Source organism: Curcuma longa, unplaced genomic scaffold (genome assembly GCF_044706935.1).
Source record: "Curcuma longa cultivar G26 ecotype Majalengka, Jawa Barat unplaced genomic scaffold, ITB_CL_G26_1.1 contig_19768, whole genome shotgun sequence".
Classification (NCBI taxonomy): domain Eukaryota; kingdom Viridiplantae; phylum Streptophyta; class Magnoliopsida; order Zingiberales; family Zingiberaceae; genus Curcuma; species Curcuma longa.
This window is the reverse complement of record NW_027431185.1, coordinates 20,731-41,767: the sequence shown is the minus strand read 5'-3', so window position 1 is coordinate 41,767 and position 21,037 is coordinate 20,731. Positions and strand designations below refer to the sequence as shown.

Genomic DNA, 21,037 nt, shown 5'->3' with positions numbered 1-21,037 from the left:
TGTCAATCTTTGTTATAGGAGAAAGGGTGTCAAGATAATCAACATCATAGATTCCCTTTACCAACTTAGATTTTAACTAATTTGAAATATCTTTAGTGGTGTCAAGAAAGACATTCTTAATACTAATTGGCAAGTATCGTTAGAATGCAAGGCTGTTATGTCATCTTAGTCTAACCTCACCTTGGATCAGATGAACTTCACAAATTGTCTAGGAAATTATAATAGAATTGAAAGTAGAAATAAAAGAAGAATGCTATGGAGACAAGTATGAGAGATGTAATGAGAAAGAGGATATGAGGTGCTACATTTATTAGTTAACTTTCTTTGGAAATAGGAAGGTCAAGGTCTGAGGAAGAATCTAGGACCATGAAAGATTTTGGAAGAGCAACGGAGCCTTGAGGGACGGCTATGACTTCTCTCATTTATCCTACTATAGTCCTTAGTGGTTGTGGCTCTGGTCTTGTTGTGTATGTAGTAGGAGATGGACAATGTGGAACAATTAAGAATGGTCGTGTGGCTGAAAAGAAAAGGAGTTGATTCAAAATAAGTCACATTTGCAGAGATGAGGACATATTGCAATTCAAGAGAGTAACAATGACAGTCCTCCATGTGATAATAACTAAGAAAGTTATATTTGATAAACCTAGCATGCCAAAGAGATGAATAAAGCTTGATACTCAGTCATATATGGAAGTATAGTCCATCACAAATTTCCTCCAGTGGGAAGATAACCCTACGCAGCAACGCGCCATTCGCATCTCCAGATTTATCCTAGTGGTCGGTGTGAAACTTCCGTGGGGCCGGACCGGTCACCTCCAGGATTAATCAGTTTGAAGAGCTGGATATTTGGGGCTTGGTGCGATGGTAAGAGATAGGACGGGCCCCCATGCAACGAGGGTTCAATTTCCACGCAGGACATTTCATATGCTTGCGGTGCTTGAACCATTTGTAATGCTGGGCCTCTTCCAGGACCCATCTATGCTTCCCAAATTTACTCCAGTCGCTGGTGGAAAACTTTCGTGGGGCCCGACCGATCACCTCTAGGATTAGTTGGTTCGTACCTAGATTAACAACAAAAAAAAATGTATAGTGCATCACAAGGAAAAGAAGGGTGAACATGATTTGACTATAAAGAAGTAAAGATGACATACAATTTGTAAGATAACACACATATAGTGCAATGAGAATGACATTTTTTCAAAGCTTGTGAGCAACTCTCATATAAAGCAATAGCGTATGAATTGTCTCAACTAAATGTTAACTTTCAACAACACTATCCTTTTAGTGTGTAAGAAGATAAATGAAGGATGCCCTACCCTAATAGAAATGAGCAAAAGTATGTGAAAATGCTCCTTGACATTGCCACTTCTTAGAGCCTTAATTGACACACCAAATAAATTTCTTATCTAGTAAGAAAGGAATAGAAAATGGAAAATATTTTAGAACACTCTGAATAAGAAAAGTTATGTCATTTTAGCAAAACATCTGAAACTAAGTTGTAATCATATTTGACTTGAACCCAAATATCAGAGTGCACCAAGCAAACAAAATTAGAAACATGTTTGTGGATACTGTTTTTACCTAATTAGCAATATCATGCCCCCAATGGGTTGCTGCGACCATTGGCATGGTATGATACCCCGGACAACCATGCTACAATTTCTCTCAACACTTGCTAAGTCAACCAATCACTCAACGACCACATGGGTTTTCAGTTAGATTACTTTCAAAATTCTTCATTGCATGAAACAATAACTGAAATTCAACTTACTAACTGCCAAATGAAAGCCTTTATACCGCTAGTGATAAATAAATGCTAACACAAACAATAAAATACACAAAGAAAACCCTAACAAAAGATATATACAGGTAAAAAAAAGACAGTCCAGTGCATGAAGCTCTCGCCAATGTGGTTATGGGGAAGGGTCTATTGTACGCAATCTTATCATGCTTTGCAAGAGGTTGTTTCCGCAACTCGAACCTATGACTTCCAAGTCACACGACAACAACTTTATTGTTGCACTAAGAATCCCTTTCAACAAAATATATATACAGGTAACGAGAAATAAATGGTAATGAAAAAAATGTTTGAAATCCTCAAAAAAACATTGTAAAATATCCTCAGCTTCCACCTCGATGTGGTTAGATCTTACCTACGCGAACCTTAGTTTCCACTTGTGGCTGTAGAGTAGCTAGGGAAAAAAAAAAGTCAGTAGAGAAAATTGAGCAGGTCAAGCATTATGATGAATGACAATAATGTAAACAACAAAGTGAATATCGTGGAATGAACTGCAAGTTAAATAACTACTTAATGCAGAAAAGAAAATACACCACTACAATCTGCAAATTACACAAAATGCAAGCTACAAATTACCAATCGATGTGTGTATTAGCCCATCAAATTGGCATGAACCCCTGCATTTCCTTTCTGTGATAGTGAGTGGTGCCTCCAACACATACATTACTACTGAAGTTGCCTGAGCGTGCAGCATCCGACACATCATTCTTGCCAGCAAGCCAAGCACAGCTGAGGTGGAAAGAAGCCAGTGCTAATGTTTCACCATCATCTTAGTGGGACAAAGGGTCCATCTACATATAATTCAGCAGCCACTAAAACAATTTGCATTTGCAAGGAAGTTGTCAAATTGTAATTTTATGCCTTTGGTTTACCATGTTCTAACCTAAAGTGCATCAATTAACAACAAGAAAAATAAGCATGCACGATACATCTAAGATACAACAGTAATATAACAATCACAACATGTGTTGCATATAAATAATCAACATTAATAACAAGTTATGAATTTGTCTAACATGATGCACATGTTCAACAGCAGTAAACTGCATTCAACAAGAATTATACAAGCGATACATGCAGCCAAATAATAAGGTAACATCCGGACTTCCTGTAAGGATAGATATATAGTGTGACACCCCTCTTACAAGTCCTCTTGATTCGATGAATGAGGAGAAAACAAATCTATCTTTAATACTCTTGATTTACCATAGATAACTAGAAGTAAGCTACTATGCAAGTGCACTTTCCCGTTGTTGTGATCAACACTCAATAAATTGAGGGTTCTAGATGAAAAATAACAAATAATAAAACTTCCAATCATTATAATGCATACAGACCCAAAATCACATCAAAGGCTAGTTTATGTTGCTCTCCCAAGGAAAAGGGATGAAGAGGCCACTACTTTAAGGAGAGGAGGGTATAGCGACAACCTTTGCTATGACAGAAAGGTCAGCTAGCTAGAGGTCAAGGGGTGGCACATAGCTGAGCAACAACCACAAACAACGTGTGACTCCCAACCAACTACAAGCAATGGCAACGTTGACAAGGTTGGCCAAACAAGATCAGGCAAAGGGAGAGGGAGAGCTCAAAGGTGCTATTGATGGTTGGTGGGGTATGCTGGATGAATGACAATAGACACGAGACAAGGAGTAGAGAATAACAGTTAGAACATTGACAGTGACTATGTGTGGTGGTATTCAGCAATGACAACACACAAATGCTTTGGGGTCTTGTGCTAAGCAAGAGATTAGGGACTCATGGTAGGTTTAACAGACAAGGAAGAAGGGGTGGTTTTGCTCGCCAACTTAAGTGTCCCTTGTGTAGGAGGGGACATGGCGTGGTGTTGAATAGGGGAAGAGGGAGGAGTTATGTGCAACTTGTGGATAAGAGAGAGTGGAGGGCTATTAAATAACACAGGACCCTAATTCAAAAGCTCAAATAGTTGAACCTATTCAACTTGGTTCACCATGGGCTCAACCATAAAATTTTCGATTTAAATTTTAAAATCCATTTGAGCCTGAGTCCAAACTAACATTAAGTCAATTCCCACTCAACCATGATATAACATCCAATTAATCCCTAAAACTAAAATAACACCATCAAAACAACTCTTAGAATGTTTGGTTCAGTTGGGAAATTCCTATTTAATCTGAATAAAAAATCTGATACTCCCCAATTATATATGTTTAAATCTTATTTAATTTTCTAGAATATAAGTAAGACTCTCACTCTAGGCTCTGAAGACTAGAAAAACTATAGATCATCTTTTGTAGGTTTTGTAGGCTAACCTAAGTGATTGTAAATCAGGAGTGAAGAATCTACTAGTCTGTATTGCCATGCTAATTGATATAATCCTTAAGACATACGCTATACCAATTACCTTTTTAGTTCGCAAATCTCGGATAAATAGAGTCAATAGTAAAAGTATGTTTGCAAATGACAAATTCGGAGAGTAGGCACATATATAGGACAAAAGAAAGTGATAGAGATCTAGTAAGACCTGATTAATAGCCCTCTGTAAGTGATCCATCCACTAAAGTAAACTTTTAGTTGAATGACGTATTAAGTGAATTGTAGTAATATCTCCTATGCTGATTGAAATCAACAAGGTATCAAGTGATACCAACCTTATCTCATCTAGTATGAACTAAACAAAGAGGAGAGCACCATAGAGGAAGATATTTATACTTTGGCAAGCAACAAAGAGGAACAACAAGAAGTTGAGGAAATGAAGGTGGAGACATTGCTAGGTAGTCCTTTCATTTTTCCCAATCACACAAGATTGGTAGTTGTGACTTTTCCAGTGTTGTGAGAGGACAAGGGATCATGTATAACATGGATGGCACAATGTATGGTAAGGTTGGTCTAGGTTAGGTTTATAACTTATTATCAATATTAGTAAGTTAATGTTAGCTTATCTTATACCATTATGACTAATAATATCGATTTTATGTAATAAGTTTTATTAATTAACACTAACTTATTAAGTAGTAATGGATAATTTAATAATTTATTTATAAACTTATGGTAATTAAGGTATCAGTTATAAGTTATACCTATAAGTTTATATTAGTAAGTATAATTATATTAATTAAGTTAAAAATTATAACTAAGTTATATATATAATTATATTAATTTAAGTGGATTAGTATCAATATATTGATTTATTAAGTATGCTTTAAATATTAAGTAAAATTAATATTAGAAACTTCTTTACCTGTCCGACTTCTATCGAATCTAGATATTGTAATAATATCTATAAGTATTAGTAAGTTATATTGTTGCAGTTTATAAATTTATATCAATTAAATGGATTAAATATTTATAATATTATAAATTTATATCAATTCGATGGATTAGTATTAATAATAAACTATATATTCAGATAACAAATGAAGTATAACATGTTATAGTTAGTTCTTGATATGGAGATTGTTTGACAATATGTTAGTATTAAATATTTGGTTTTAATGACCTTTGACACAAATGGTATATAAATATAACACAAATTCTGGATTGGCAACGTGCAAGATGATTGAGACTGTCTTATTGCTAGGGTCATATTTTTGAAGTAAAGAAACAAATAGGAAGGGGATAAAGGACCAAAGCCATCATAATTCATCTCGGCTGTTTTGATGAAATCACATCATTCTGTCTGGTAATTAAAATTCCAGAGTGCTCTCACCCTGGACAAAGGTGGGGAAGGAGCCATAGCTGTTGTCCAGCATTGGGGAAGTCAAAGATAGAAGCTGTCATAAAGTAACAGGGCTCGTAATGATTTTTGACTTGGCAATTGACAACTTGACATGGATAACTTGGATGACTTGCCATAATGACGTGGCATATAGTTAACAGTTGATGTATGAAAAATTAATAGATGATGAACTTATTAATTTTGAAAGTATATGATAGTTTTGATAAAATTAAAATTACATGATAAATTTGTTAAAATGTGAATAGCATGTGATATATTTAGTAATTAACCTAATTTTTAGTATGAAGTAGGTAAAAGTTAAGATGAAATGATGAATTTAGTTCCTATCCAATATGAAAGTTACATAAGTTCTGGTCCCACTAACAAATTATTATGATAATTCTTCAGATTATGAATGCTATCTATTTTTCAAATAATTTCTAAACAAATAAGATTACAGAGTATTTCAAGAATCAATTGAAGATACTGACATTGCAAGTTGCACTCCACATTGTTAATTTTTAGTATGTAGGTAAACGTTAAGATGAAATGATGAATACAGTTCCTATCAGATGCAAGAATTACATAATTTCTGGTTCCACTAACAAATTATTATGATAATCCATCAGATTATCAATGCTATTTATTGCAAATAATTACTAACAAATAGGATTACAAAGTATTGCAAGAATCAGTTTAATATACTGTCATAGCAAGTTGCACTCCACATTGTTTTACATGTCAAATAAACCAGCCTTTGCAGTTATAAACTTTTATATCATCATATAATTGTAATGAATACCTAATGTGAATATGTGTTACCTGTGTCACATGGTCTCTTTTATATGTTTCTCTTTCTCGATGTTACTGTGAATCTGTATAATGTTTTTCTTCTCAGTTTTCTGTTATCCTGAAAGATATAGCTTTGTTCTTCTCAGTTTTCTGTTGTCTTGAAAGAATAACTATATCCACCGAGTTTGATACTACACAAGAGATACACTTGTCGTCATCCATTCATTAGTACTTCAAATTCATTGACATTTTGCTATAAGCAGGTGTCTAGTTACCGGGGATCAATAAGTAGCTTCATGGAGCAAGCAAGTCATCAAGCAGAGGTTCCTTCAATTAAGGCACAATATAGACTTTGCCATTCATTTAATCTAGGATTTGTTCCTAGTATGCCAATAGAGGTCAGCTCTTGACTTAAATCACTTGCAAATCAATGCATTTTTCTTTCTTTCTTTCTTTTTCTTAGTATTTTGATCTTCCTCCATTGAATACTGGTTGGGTTAATATAGTGCATGACTACTAGTTGTCTTTTGTTACCTTGTATTTTTAATTTTTTTTACACTATAATTTGTTTGTTAGTGGTATGTATTGAGTACTTCAATTGTAGTTTTACATTAGAAAATTTTGTTGATAAACAAATTTTAGGCACCTTCACGTTTGATTTTCTTTTAATGACATCAGGCTTTCTTCTAATATCCTTTAATCAGATCATTTGATATAGAATAGTCTAGCATAATGGTGAAACTTTTATTTGTTGTCTTCCTGATTAGATCCTCTTGTATACTTCTGATCGGTAAACTTTGACATGGTAAGATTGCTCCTCTGAGATGAGGGTGGAAAAGGGTGTCACTTTGTCATGGTTGCAGCAATGCAAAATTTCAATTATTAACCACTATATAGCCACCTGGTCAAAATACTCTTGATGATTAATAACATCATGTTAATCATTTGGGCATGAGTGTATACTTATCAATTCTTTACTGCAAACTTGAGTACTAGTTGGGATTTTTTATAGTTTTTTTTAAAATAAGCATAAGCACTTTTATGTGGTTGAACTCTAATAAAAATTCTACTGTAGTATGCCTACTACTTATGAACCATCTTGAATTGGTTGGATGGAGACAGGTGTTCACATATGCAGTGTGAGAGGGCATATGTGGGATCACATATAATCAGAATTTAGATATTATATTTATATTAATATGCGATCAACCCACTGCATAACACATGCAGTGTGAGAGAGCATATGCTGGGCTTTATGATTGTCAGAATTAAAATATTAAATATTTATAATGATATCTATAATATTTCTCACTTGCAAGACAAGAGTATAACTTAATACTTACAAGTTACAACAACAACAACCAAGACTTATCCCACTAGGTGGGGTCAGTTATATGGATCCTCTTAAGCCATTGAGCTCTATCCCCTATTATATCATGATCATCTATATTTAAATAACTTTTATCCTATTTTATCATTGATAATCAATTTTTTTTCTCTCTTCTTCGTTTATTATGTATATTTGTCATAATTTTACATCGTCTAACTGGAATATTTATTGGTCATTTAAGTACATATTCGTATTATCTTAGACTCAGAGTTTTTCCTCAATAGATGCAACATCGACTTTCTCTTTAATGTTCTCATTTTTTATCCTACCCTTTTATGTTTGCTCATTCACTTTAACATCCTTATCTTTGCAACTCTTATCTTCTGCTCGTGTGCTCGAGTCATAATCCAATATTCAATTCCATAATAGGTCTAATTATTGTTTTGTAAAACTTCCCTTTAACATAACATGACATGTTATCAAACCATATTGTTATGGCTAAAAATCGTATGACCTGAGATTTTTAAATGCTTACAAGGACTACCATCAAAAGTTTAGTCTATCGTATCACAATCATATGAATTATTTATCTTTGTTATAAACAAATTCATCGCATAAGGTCACATTAAATTCTTGAGCATCATATGAACAAATTCATTTTTTTTTCTCTTTTTCATTACACAAATTGTTGGCTTAGTGCGCATAGAGACTCACTTGGCAACTTGCCAAGTTGCCCTCCTTGGTGCCAAGTCACTTGTAGTTGCCTAAAGGGAACACTGTTGTGTAAATGATGCAGTTCCTTATCTAAAATAACTAACTATTTTATTCCCAACGCTAATTGTCTATATATTAATGTAAACTTGTTTCATTCTAATATATATACCTCCACATATTGCATATGTACTATGCATTAGGTTGGTTGTATATGACCAAGATACACTTTTTGAAACTTTGAATTTAATTAATGTCAAAAAGCTAAAATTATTGAATGGTAAAACAAAGCATACTTTGAGCTATAGGAGTTGTTTTTACACATAAAATATAATTATAAATGCAATTATTAAAATTGCATATTTGTTTAATCAATAGGTGACCATTATAATAAGTAAATTTTTTGTGTTTCGATTCACAAAAAAAAAAATGCAAAGACAAAATAGATATTTGAAATTCATTCAACAAGTTCCTATTCATATTCTTTAATCTTTGAAGTGATGTATTGGCCAATAGGTTCTTTTTTTCCCGAATAAGTTACATGACACCTGTTGGTTTATTAATTTCTTTATTTTAATATATACATTTCAAATGTTTGTCTTAATAGGTGAGGTATCATTGTCCAGAGGAGGAGATTGCTTTAGGTCCTAGTTGCTGGTTATGGGATTACTTACGAAGAAGTGGAGCATCCGGCTTCTTACTTCCTCTTTCTGGTGGAGCAGATAGTTCAAGTGTTGCGGCCATTGTTGGTTGTATGTCCCAGCTTGTAGTAAAAGGTGTGTTCTATGTTCATGTTGATGCTATTTCAGGTTTTTTCATGTCAGTGTTTTTACTGGAAGATGCTGTTTATGAAAACAATTGCAATTTACTACATAGTTGAATCGTCTGCTTGATATGGAAGAAGTTTGTGCTCTATCCATTGAGCATCTCATAGAACCGCTAGTTTCATATGTTTTTCAATATCTCCCTTGAAATAACCTGATCCACCTGGCCATCAATGAGCATCCCTGTCACCACCAAACATATAATTTCACTTAGTCGTGATTAAAAGTAATTTCCCATCTATTAATCTGTTTACAATTTTCCAAAGAGTTGGTCTGAAGCATCTTATTAGGAACTGATTAACAGTTTCTTTAAATGTTGAAATTTGCTGAACTTTTAGTCAAACTCATTAGCAACATATAACACCTTTGCTAGATTATGATTTTACATTTTTCCCAGGTTGTTTGAATTATATCATTCTTAATAGTATTCTAATGGTCTTTAGTATAACAATAGGACAAGCAGATTGTTGGTACAGCTGTTGGCTTTGGAGTGTTTCAACATGTATAGCATGTTTACACTATAGGGAAAATGGAAATATGGAAACTAGTTAAGTTTTTTTCCTCCGTTCAATTGGAAGTATGAGGGATCTTATAGTGAAGGGATATATGGCCTCTTCTTTTCCTCCAAAAGTACTTAAAAATGGAGAGAAACTAAAAGAGAAGAAAAATTGTCAAACTCTATGTAGTAAACAATAGGAAAAAAACAAATTTAATTACTTCATCTTTATGAGTATATGATGTGAATTATTTAGTGATCTTTTGTATGTGGGCCTTGTCGAAAGCTTTTTTTTCCCCTCTCTTGCCCATCCTTTCAAATGAACAGAGCCATTGAAGCCTAGTGTTCTAGATATTGCTGATGCCATTCATGCCAACCAATAATAGAACATGACTTTTTCCAGCATGTTGAGCTTTGTCAAAGATAGGATTGGTTTGTTCTGGGGAGTATCAGATAGGAAAAGTAAGATTAGCAAAACTCTGGAGTTCAAAGTGTCATTTCTCGAATTGATATCACTTGTGGCTTCTAGGATGCATCAACCAATCAGGAGATTGATTTGATTGCCCATTCCAGGATATTGAGATTGTTTATCCACCTTCTATTTCATGAGCAAGACAATGTTGAGTATTGTCGTAACTTCTCTCCCAAACATAGTGTTTTTTCAAACTATCTAATTTCCGGTATGCAAGCGAATTAGCAAGTTTGAGAAGCTTACCTGCATCCTTGATCAATTCAATACTATTCAGAATTTTGGTTATTGGATAACCCATATTTTGCAGATATTCAAGAGGATGGAGATGAACAGGTAAAAGCTGATGCATTAAGGATTGGCCTTTATAAGAACGGTGAGATTCCAACGGACAGCAAAGAGTTTGCAAAAAGGATATTTTACACTGTTTATATGGGATCTGAAAACAGGTACCCTTACAAAAATCACAAACCTTCTTATTTAGTGCAAAAATTCTGGTTTCTTTGCTGATACATAATTGTACTATTGGTTCTTAGTCTTGCCTTTAATTTCTCAAGTTGGATAACTGTCAACATGAACTACTTTCAGTTTTGATTTTTTGAGGATGAGTTTATCTTTTGATATTGTGACTAATAGTAGCTGCTCGAATTTTGTTTTTAACTATTTTGCAGTTCTGAAGTAACCAGGTCTCGTGCTAAGATGCTGGCAGATGAGATTGGCTCTTGGCATCTAAACGTCGATATCGATGGTGTTATTTCTGCATTACTCTCTCTGTTCCAAACTCTGACAGGGAAGTGCCCTCGTTACAAGGTAACTGTTATCAAGTTAGTTCTCCAATCATTCACTTATTTACATTATTGTTTTGTTTTGGCATTCTCAAATTGGAGTAATCTGCATGTGGCTGACTCTTATGATGTACTATTTACTTCAGAGAACTTGGAATTCTCAATGACTACAAATTTTATACTTTTTTGGTGTGTAGGTTGATGGAGGATCTAATACAGAGAACCTAGCGCTGCAAAATATTCAAGCTCGAGTTAGAATGGTGCTTGCATTTATGCTAGCTTCTCTTATGCCATGGGTTCATAGTAAACCTGGGTTTTTTCTTGTATTAGGCAGCTCAAATGTGGATGAAGGATTACGTGGCTATTTGACCAAGGTAAAAAGCTTTTCTTGTTAAAGGAAACCTGTTTTTGTCTCAGCTAAACTTGGTGGAGGACAACTTAAGTATTAAAGAACCATGAGATTCCACCCTACATTGTAAATTTTATGAAAATTTAATAAACATGATCAACGTTCAACAAATTTTCCTAATGTGAAAAGGAGTCATGCTTTAGCTAAAGGATATCATGAATTTCCTGCAGGACTTATTTACTTCTCCTCTAATTTGTTAATTTGGCTTGTTGAGCTCATGATTTTTTTTTTTTATTGAAGAATAGTATGATTAATACTGCAATCTTTTTGTAGTATGATTGCAGTTCTGCAGACATAAATCCCATTGGGAGTGTAAGCAAGCAGGACCTCCGGTCTTTTCTACGTTGGGCTTCCATACATCTTCACTATGCTTCTTTGGCAGAGGTTGAAGCAGCACCTCCAACTGCAGAGCTTGAGCCAATTAGGTCTGACTACAACCAGGTATAAATTTCTATTCATTGACTGATCTATTAGTTTATTTCTATTTGCCATTCAGTCTGTATAAGTATCTGTTTTTTCTAAAAGTACTTTGCTCCTTATTCTTGCTATTAGTTAGTTTTTACTTTACAGTATTTTTTTCCTACTAGTGTCAAATGATGGAAGTGCTTGCATAGTAGATATTAACATATATTTTAGTATTAGCAAAGCCACAACTGTCAGGTTCTTTTTTCTGATGGAAAAATTAGCATGCATATAAACATTTCTAATCCCATATTATTTTATGTGATTCTTCGAATATCCTATTTAGTATGTGGAAAGTTGCCAACCATAAAGGGTTTGGCTGGCTAGGTGCTACGACGCCCAAGAACCTTGGACGACAAACATATTATTTGGCGAACTTATTATTGCAAATGAGAAGATAGTATTGAAGCTGCTTTAGCAAAGTAGTTCTTAAATAAATTTTAAAAATTAATTCCAATAATAAAAAAATTCTTGAATATTAACAAATAATTATTAATATTAAATATTACAGTGACATAAATATAATTTGTACTATCTTATGAAATATATTAAAATTTTAAAATTTGGTATTGAATCAGTATTCATTAAAAAATAAATTACAACATATAAATTACTATTTATGCATTGATAATTAGTCAATTATATTCTATGAATAAAAATTTTAAAATATATTAAAAATGTATTTTTGTTCATCAAAATCAAATTATACAATATAAACTCTTTTATTGCTAAAAATATGCAAAGGATACTAATTAAATAAGAAATATTTTTAAATATTTCAATAATCTAATCAAATTATTATGTATTTGCTAGTATAAAATAATTGTCAAAATATTATTTTAAGTAATTAAATTATTTCAATCATTCATTAGACTAAATAAAGGGTAACTCGATGCACGAAACTCTTGCTAATGTGGGGTTCTGGGGAAGGGTCATACCACATTGGATCTATTGTATGCAGCCTTATCTTGCATTTTGCAAGAGACTATTTTCGCGACTCGAACCCATGACCTTAAGGTCACATGACAACAATTTTATCGTTGTGCCAAGGTTCCCTTATCAATTAGACTAAATAATGAAGTAAAATTAAACCTAACTTTTTTCATGTAATTTAATATTTAACAACGAAATTACTAATTATATAACATAAAATGCTTTATATGTTAATTAAAATTACATTGATTAAATTATTAAAATATTATATTAATAATTAATAAAATGATTATTTCGTTCAACAATCAATGCTATTTTCATGTTATGAAATTATCTATGTATTACATAAATAATTAAACTAGAATCATTATAAATTTTAAAATAATATTGTCACTATCCAAGAAGTTATTTGTTGCATTTAAGTATGATATAGGTCATTATATGGATATATAAATAACATAAAAAATAATAAATTATCATAATGGATATTTATATTGTAAAATATTTATAACACAAAACTTATATCTTATTTCATACTAATAAAAATACTATTTGAACTGTAATTATAAGATTTTATTCTTACAATAATCGTAATATTTACTGACATGAAATCATATTGCATCATATTCCATTTAACTTTCATCAAACACTTTAAGGTACAAAATTAATTTCCAAAGCAATTTCAAAATGTAGGTTACCAAAAACTAAGAACTTACATAGAATGCACTTTGGAACAGTGCATTTTTTAAATGCACATTTCAAATACAAATCCAACGCCAAACTCAACTTTTACAAACTTAGTTGGTTGAGCTACTATTAACTGTGGCTAAAGTTTCTACGGCTAGCGGTTTGGTATGAATAGTTAATGAATCAAACAGGTTTCATTAACAACTTAGCTAGATGTGGGAATTCACTCATTAATTAATCATAGGTTAGATAGGGAAATTCATCCATTAACTTATCTGGTGCAACCACGAGCCCCAAATAGTTAAGTCGAGGTTAATAATAAGTTCAGTTATCTACAACAACAACAACAACAACCAAGCCTTATCCCACTAAGTGGGGTCGGCTATATGGATCCTTCTACGCCATTGAGCTCTATCTCCTATTATATCATCATCTAAATTTAAATAAATTTTATCTTGTTTTATTGTTGCTAACCAAGTCTTTTTTGGTCTACCACGTCCTCGTTTAATGTGCGTATTTGTCATATTTTCACACCGCCTAACTGGAGCATTTGTCGGTCGTCTAAGTACATGTCCGTACCACCTTAAACGTGTCTCACGGAGTTTTTCCTCAATAGATGCAACTCCCACTTTCTCTCTAATGCTCTCATTTCTTATTCTGTCCATCTTCGTATGTCCACACATCCATCTTAACATCCTCATCTCCGCAACTCTCATCTTTTGCTCATGTGCTCGAGTCATAGCCCAACATTCAGCGCCATATAACATGGCAGGTCTAATTGCCGTTTTATAGAACTTTCCTTTAAGTTTTAGAGGCACTTTACGATCACATAAAACACCTGATGCCCTCCTCCACTTCAACCATCCTGTTTGTATTCTATGTAAGACATCTCTCTCTATCCCTCCATCAGCTTGCAAAAATGATCCTAAATATTTAAAACTCTCAGTTCCAGACAACTCATCATCTCCTAGTTTAATACTTGTCTCATTACGTTCAATATTGCTAAATTTAAATTTCATATATTCTGTCTTTACTCTACTAAGCCTAAAACCTTTCTCTTCTAGTGTTTCTCGCCAAGATTCTAATTTAGCATTTACTCCCTCACGTGTCTCATCTACCAATACAATATCATCTGCAAATAACATACACCACGGTACGGTATCTTGAATGTGTCCAGTAAGTTCATCTAGGATTAGTGTAAAAAGATAAGGACTTAGAGCTGACCCTTGATGCAACCCTATTTTTATTGGAAATGCTTCAGTCAATCCGCCTGAAGTCTTCACTCTAGTTGTTACTTCCTCATACATATCCTTAATTAGGTCAATATATACTACACTAACACCTCTCTTTTCTAGAATTCTCCATATAATTTTCCTTGGAACTCTATCATAAGCTTTTTCTAAATCAACAAATACCATATGTAGATCTTGCTTTTGCTCCCGATACTTTTCAATTAGTTGCCTGAGAAGATGTATAGCTTCTGTTGTCGACCTACCAGGCATAAACCCAAATTGATTTTCGGTGACCATAGTCTCTTTCCTTAATCGTTTTTCTATTACTTTTTCCCAAAGTTTCATAGTATGACTCATTAATTTAATGCCCCTATAATTTGCACAATTTTGTACGTCTCCCTTATTCTTATATAAGGGAATTAAAGTACTTACTCTCCATTGATCCGGCATTTTCTTTGATTTCAATATCATGTTAAATAATTTTGTAAGCCATTCAATACCTTGTTTCCCTAGGCACTTCCATACCTCTATCGGAATATCATCTGGTCCAACGGTTTTTCCATTTTTCATTCCATTTAAAGCTTGTTCTACTTCTGAAATTTGAATTCTACGGTAAAAATTTAAATTTCTATACTCATTTGACCTGCTTAAATTACCTAAATTAAGCTGATCACCTACACCTTCATTAAAAAGTTGATGAAAATACCTCTTCCACCGCTCTTTTATTTCTCCATCATTTACTAATACCCTATTGCATTCATCTTTAATACATCTTATTTGGCTAACATCTTTTGTCTTCCTCTCTCTCACTTTAGCTATTTTATAAATGTCTTTTTCTCCTTCTTTTGTATCTAATTTTCGATATAACTGCTCAAAAGTTGTATTTTTAGCTTCATTCACTGCTTTTTTAGCCTCTTTCTTAGCTAATGTATATTTTTTTAAATTTTCCTCATTCTTGCAAATATATAATTTCTTATAGGCTATTCGTTTTTCCTTCACTTTTTCTTGTACTTTCTCATTCCACCACCAAGATTCTTTACCTGGTGGTACATGCCCCTTTGACTCGCCGAGTATACTCTTGGCTATTATTTTCAACTTTGATATCATCTTATCCCATGTCGTAGTAGGGTCACCGTCTATTTCACCTAATACTTGTCCTTCTACCTTCTCCTTAAATATGTTTTGTTTCTCATCCTTCAACTTCCACCACTTAATTCTAGGAGTAGTGTCTAACTTTATAAATTCCCTTAATATCACTTTCTCCAATTAAACTAGAGCTTTAAATTTCTAATGTATACATTGGAGAATGGATCTATTTAGCTGATTGTAAGGTTTTTTTTTCTGTCATAACATATTTGCCAAGGTGAGTATTGTCCAATTCTACCATGACATCCATCCAGCTTCTACCTCCTTTTACATATTTTGCTATCACTGCATTAATATTATATCTTGGCCTTTTTCTAAAGATTTTTTTTTTGTAAAAATATTATACTTGCTGAGATTTTGTATCTATGTGACTAGCTTGATGAAATTGATATGGGAATGACCTATGAGGAATTATCAATTTATGGGAGACTCAGGAAAATTTTCCGTTGTGGTCCTATGTCAATGTTCCAGGTGATTTTCAAAAAAGCTTCTTTAATTGCCATTTAATTTGAACCCAGCATCTGCCATAGATAAAATGTTCTGTGATGATGATGATGTAGCTTTATTGTTTCTGGTCATTTTGAAATCAATTTTTAAATTTCAAGTGTGTTACTATGCTTTGAAATAAATTATTCAAGTTGCTAGAGTCAAATCGATTATAACTACAAAGGCTTTTGTGCTTGACTTATTCCTACCACTTTTAGCTGTGGGTGAGTGCAAGAGGAAATACAAAGGCTTTTTTCATTGATTTGTGTGTTTTCTACTACATAACAATTCCATCTAGAGTTAAGTTTCCAAGTCAGCCAACCAAACAAGAAAAATCTAACCGACCAACGAAATTAGAGGTTTCTACTTGTTTTGTGATATCTGTTAACTTATTCTAGGTAGGTTTGTATTCTTGTTATGATATTCAAGCAATAGACTTAAATTTAATGTTTGTGCTACATTTTCCATTTGTCAACCAAATAGTTTACAACAAATTCTTTAAAATTTCTACAATATAATCTAACTTATACATCTAAGCTTGTCTTTAAAGTTTACAATGGTTTTTGCATTTGTATCACTTGTAATGGATCTCACCTCTCTTGTAAACAGTTAGAGTTTTCTCATTGGACCATTTATTTTCTTAAAAAGTTGTTTTACCTTGTTTTTAGTAGGGCCCCACCCTAATTAAAGGTGGTTTCTTGGAAGCTTCATCTCCTAATTTGGACACTTTCCCTTACCAACACTGGTTACAAGAAGAGGCCCCACATGAGATTACATGTCGTGGTGATGCCATGATGGTCTGTATTAAAGGAAAAAATCAATTACTTCCTATGGTGCTTCAAGGAGAACCAATGTGCCTACTTGGATAGAAGTGTTGTGAGGTGGCAATTCCAATTGGCGGATTATAAATTGGTTGTCTCCCTCATTGTGGTCGGATCATATTGTGCAAATAGGTCACGTCAACTTTTGTCACCCCTTGGAAGAAGTATTCAGGATAGATGAATCCTTTGTCTTGGGGAATTTGAGGAATTGGGTTATGGGGGAACCAATATTAAATAGGTGATTTATGGCTATGGATAATCATTGGAAATTATTTTAGTGGTGAACTTATGTTTTAAGGATGAACTATGCACACTGGTAGATCTAAAGCAGTTGTTGATAAGTGTATCATTATACCAAATCACTTTTTGGAATTAAACAAGTTGTGACATAAGAAAAGAACTTAGATTAACCCACCCTTGAATGGTTTTATAAACAAACTTAAGTCAGAAATTCAAACAGATCGAACAAATTTTGTTGCCTTATTTGATAGAATCTTGTCATGAGGTTGTATAAAGGAGCAATACCATAAGTTTCTTTATTTAGGTGTGTAACTCTGCCAATTTAGAATCCTGTAAGGTCACCTCTATAGTGAATTGACCTTCCATTGCTTTTCCTAGGTGGATACTACAATATGCCTAACCCACCAAATCCTGATGAAACATTCACTATTTGCATTCTACCAATGGTCACATAGAATCATAAATTTTACATCGTTTTTAAATATAAAGCTTGAAAATGAGGAAGACTATGAAGATCAGGACAATGAATACAATGTTAACCTGTTAGATGAACTATTGAAGAGAGATGGAAATGAAGAATTTACGATACTTAATATTATGCAATGAATTCCAATTCTCCCACACTAATTGGTACATGATTGTAAGGTTAGTATAGATGGTAAATGTTACATGATTGTAATCTCTATCAAACTTGCCATTTACGTAATCACTCTTGAGCCTCAATCAAATAATACAAAGTTGCTTGGATGCATTGGAGGACACCTTTATCAATCATAGAGGTAAGTGGTGCCTATCTCAATGATGTCTAATGAGTGAACACCGGATATTGAAAAACAAAACATAAGTTGGCATAAGGTCAGCTCAACAAATCAGACTGATGACTTCTTAAGTTTGACTCGAAATGAAAGTTTGTATTAATACAGTTGACTCTTAGTCAATTAGTCAAGGGCCATTTTGATCATAGTTATAGAAACTGAACCAACCCAAACTTGAAAAAACTGGAACCAAGTTGCTTTTCGAGTTGGTTTGGCCAACAAATCGGATAAGGTGGCCTTAAAAACTGGTCAATCACAGAGTATTTTTTTGAAAATCATAAAAACTAGTGTGATTTTTTGAAACCATTCCAGGCTTGTGAGTCCAAAATGCACACCCTTGTATAAAAACAATGAATGAAGGGTATGTCAGTCCAACTAGAATTAATAGATTAATATGGCACAACGTTGTTTTTTTTTTAATTTTTTATAACACTTGTGGCCTCATATAGAACAGTTGTTCAATCATCAAATGGCTTGGGAAAATTCAGATATCAGTATCTAGATATACCTTCAACTGAATAACTAATTAGTGCAGGAGATTAGAATGCGTAGGGGAAGTATATGGAGAAGCTAGATGTATAACGGAGATTATTTACAAAGTAAAGATGAATGAAGATGATGATATAACCTTTTTTACTTCTGAATTGATACATATCTTGATCTGTGTTGTCAAACAGAAAGGTGGACAGAAGCGTGTGTATTTCAGTATTTGAATCAATATATATGATCTATCTCATTTCTGTATAATCTTCTCACGTTGCAGAATCTGTGTCACAAGTGGTGTGGTAAATTAACTCCATCAGAGGTGGCCGAGAAAGTGAAACACTTTTTCAAGTATTACTCAATTAATCGCCATAAGATGACTGTCTTGACACCTTCTTACCATGCCGAGGTGATTTTACTCTGGGAGTTTTTATTATTCAATCTCACCTCAGCTATCACATATTTTAATCTTATGTCAATGTTGTGTAGAGCTATTCTCCTGAAGACAACAGATTTGATCTTCGCCAATTCTTGTACAACTCAAGCTGGCCGTATCAATTTCGGAAGATTGATGAACTTGTACAAGAAGTGTCTGATCAAAGAGCAGCTAGTTTCCCCGAAGGACGAGAAGATCTGGATACCAAGTCTACTAGTGGCAGTGGTACAGGAGTAGTGGCAGCCGGATCTAGCAATCCAAATGCTGGCATTTAGGAAAAGAAATATGATAAATATTAGTAAATCAGCTTTTCTGCTGATGAAATAAAGTATTTATAGATTACAGGGATTTGAAAAAAAAAAAAAAAGTCCCCTAATAATCTTATAATGAAGTTGTAAGTGTCTCGATTGCTATCTGATTCATTTTCGTCGACATTCAACATTTTGTTGTGTTTCTGGAAATCAATAAATAAATATAACTAAAATAAAAAATTCTTAACTCATTGTTATTATTATTGTTATTTTGCTTTTCACAGTCGCATCAATTATTCTAATCAAAAGTTATCTGAATGAGTTATCCTATCCCTTGTTTGAATACAATCTTTCACAAAACTTTTCTATAGATATAGGAATTGTTAATACATCTTGAACAATTACAGCTATAATAAAATATGATGCATATTTTTCCCAACAATCTGATACATGTAAAATCTTCATGATTTTTTTAAAAGTTGTGACATTAATGACTAGCTATATCTCTAGCACTAAGCTTAATATATTTCATTTAATAAAAGTTGTGAGAATTAGTCTCATAGCAGGTCATTTTAATAAATTAGTTATTTTTAATTAGTATTCATGTTTAATTTTCAACATCCAATGTCTCCAGTCAGTATAACAACTACTTGGTAAATTAAGGAGTTTAAAACGTGTTAGTTTCAATAAAATCGATGATATCTGTGTTCATCAATTTATTGATTAGGAATAATTTTAATATATTCATAATTGCACATGTAAAGATACTCACTAGTTATGATTCAATCATAAATTCTCTCATGTTATGAATCGTATTACGGACATTTAATAAATGAGTTTAAAATCCAATCAAACATATAGAGAATGTGCACTCAAATAGTGAATTTGTATATATCTAGTAAATAGTACATCTATAAGACAATTATCTTAAAACACTTCTCAAATATAACATACATTGTCTAGACTTCTGCTTGGTGTCTTTGACTCCTAGGGCTTCTTGCTTGGCGTTCTCAACCCCAAGGCTTTTCTATCCGATGTCCTCAAATTACCGAGACTTCCACCTAGTTCCTCCAACCAGAACATCCTTGCCTAGACTTAATTAGAACTTTCCTGTTGTGCTACTTGCATACTTAGATCAACTAATCAGTCCACAAACAAGACTTAACCTTAAACCTTTGTCAACATCAAAACATAAATTCGATTCTCGCCCTGCACCAACATCATATTACATGAGGATAATCTTATTGAATCCAATTTGTTTCACACTTCTATTGATAACTGATCCTTGGGCAATTCAGTCTCAAATTTAGTTCTTGACAAGCAACTTTCTGTATTTTAGAATTTAGAAAAACAAGTTCAGCATAAACTTAATGAATTATTTTAGTATTTCAGAGTTCAGATTTAAATTTCAGTGTAAGGAACTAGTACAATTAAAAAACTCAGAAAACAGATTCATAAACCTTGCCAAAGAATTTCAGAAATGAAACTGATTTCTAAACTTTTGTTGCTTCAAATTCCAGTTTCAGAATTGCAATATTAAATTAGTTCAGGCCTGAATCATGAAGGCTCTTATAGAGGATATAATTCCATTTAGCACTGCAATGGTAAGAGCTTCTCTTGAGGTTATCTTTGGTCAGAGATTTCCATAGAATTTGGCACGCAATAGACCAAGTTGATACATCAATTCTAGGGTCTTCTCTGCAGGGTTTTTTATCTGCAGCTCTTACCTGTTTGCAA

The 21,037-nt window shown here is 33.1% G+C and overlaps 1 protein-coding gene across 2 annotated transcripts in view; it reads left to right on the top strand.

Moving 5' to 3' along the window:
- Positions 1 to 19,503, top strand: part of LOC141817237 (glutamine-dependent NAD(+) synthetase) — a 34,534-nt gene extending 15,031 nt beyond the window's left edge. Inside the window, exons 6-14 of one of the 2 annotated variants that reach the window (XM_074704908.1) lie at positions 6,548 to 6,682; positions 8,933 to 9,101; positions 10,434 to 10,563; positions 10,786 to 10,924; positions 11,097 to 11,273; positions 11,582 to 11,749; positions 16,144 to 16,239; positions 18,894 to 19,022; positions 19,103 to 19,503. In XM_074704908.1, the coding sequence (XP_074561009.1) occupies positions 6,548 to 6,682; positions 8,933 to 9,101; positions 10,434 to 10,563; positions 10,786 to 10,924; positions 11,097 to 11,273; positions 11,582 to 11,749; positions 16,144 to 16,239; positions 18,894 to 19,022; positions 19,103 to 19,324 (1,365 nt within the window). In that variant the 3' untranslated portion in view covers positions 19,325 to 19,503. Of the gene's footprint in view, positions 1 to 6,547; positions 6,683 to 8,932; positions 9,102 to 10,424; positions 10,564 to 10,785; positions 10,925 to 11,096; positions 11,274 to 11,581; positions 11,750 to 16,143; positions 16,240 to 18,893; positions 19,023 to 19,102 lie in introns of both variants that reach the window. The other variant, XM_074704907.1, reaches the window with a different exon arrangement.
- Positions 19,504 to 21,037: the final 1,534 nt, after the last annotated feature.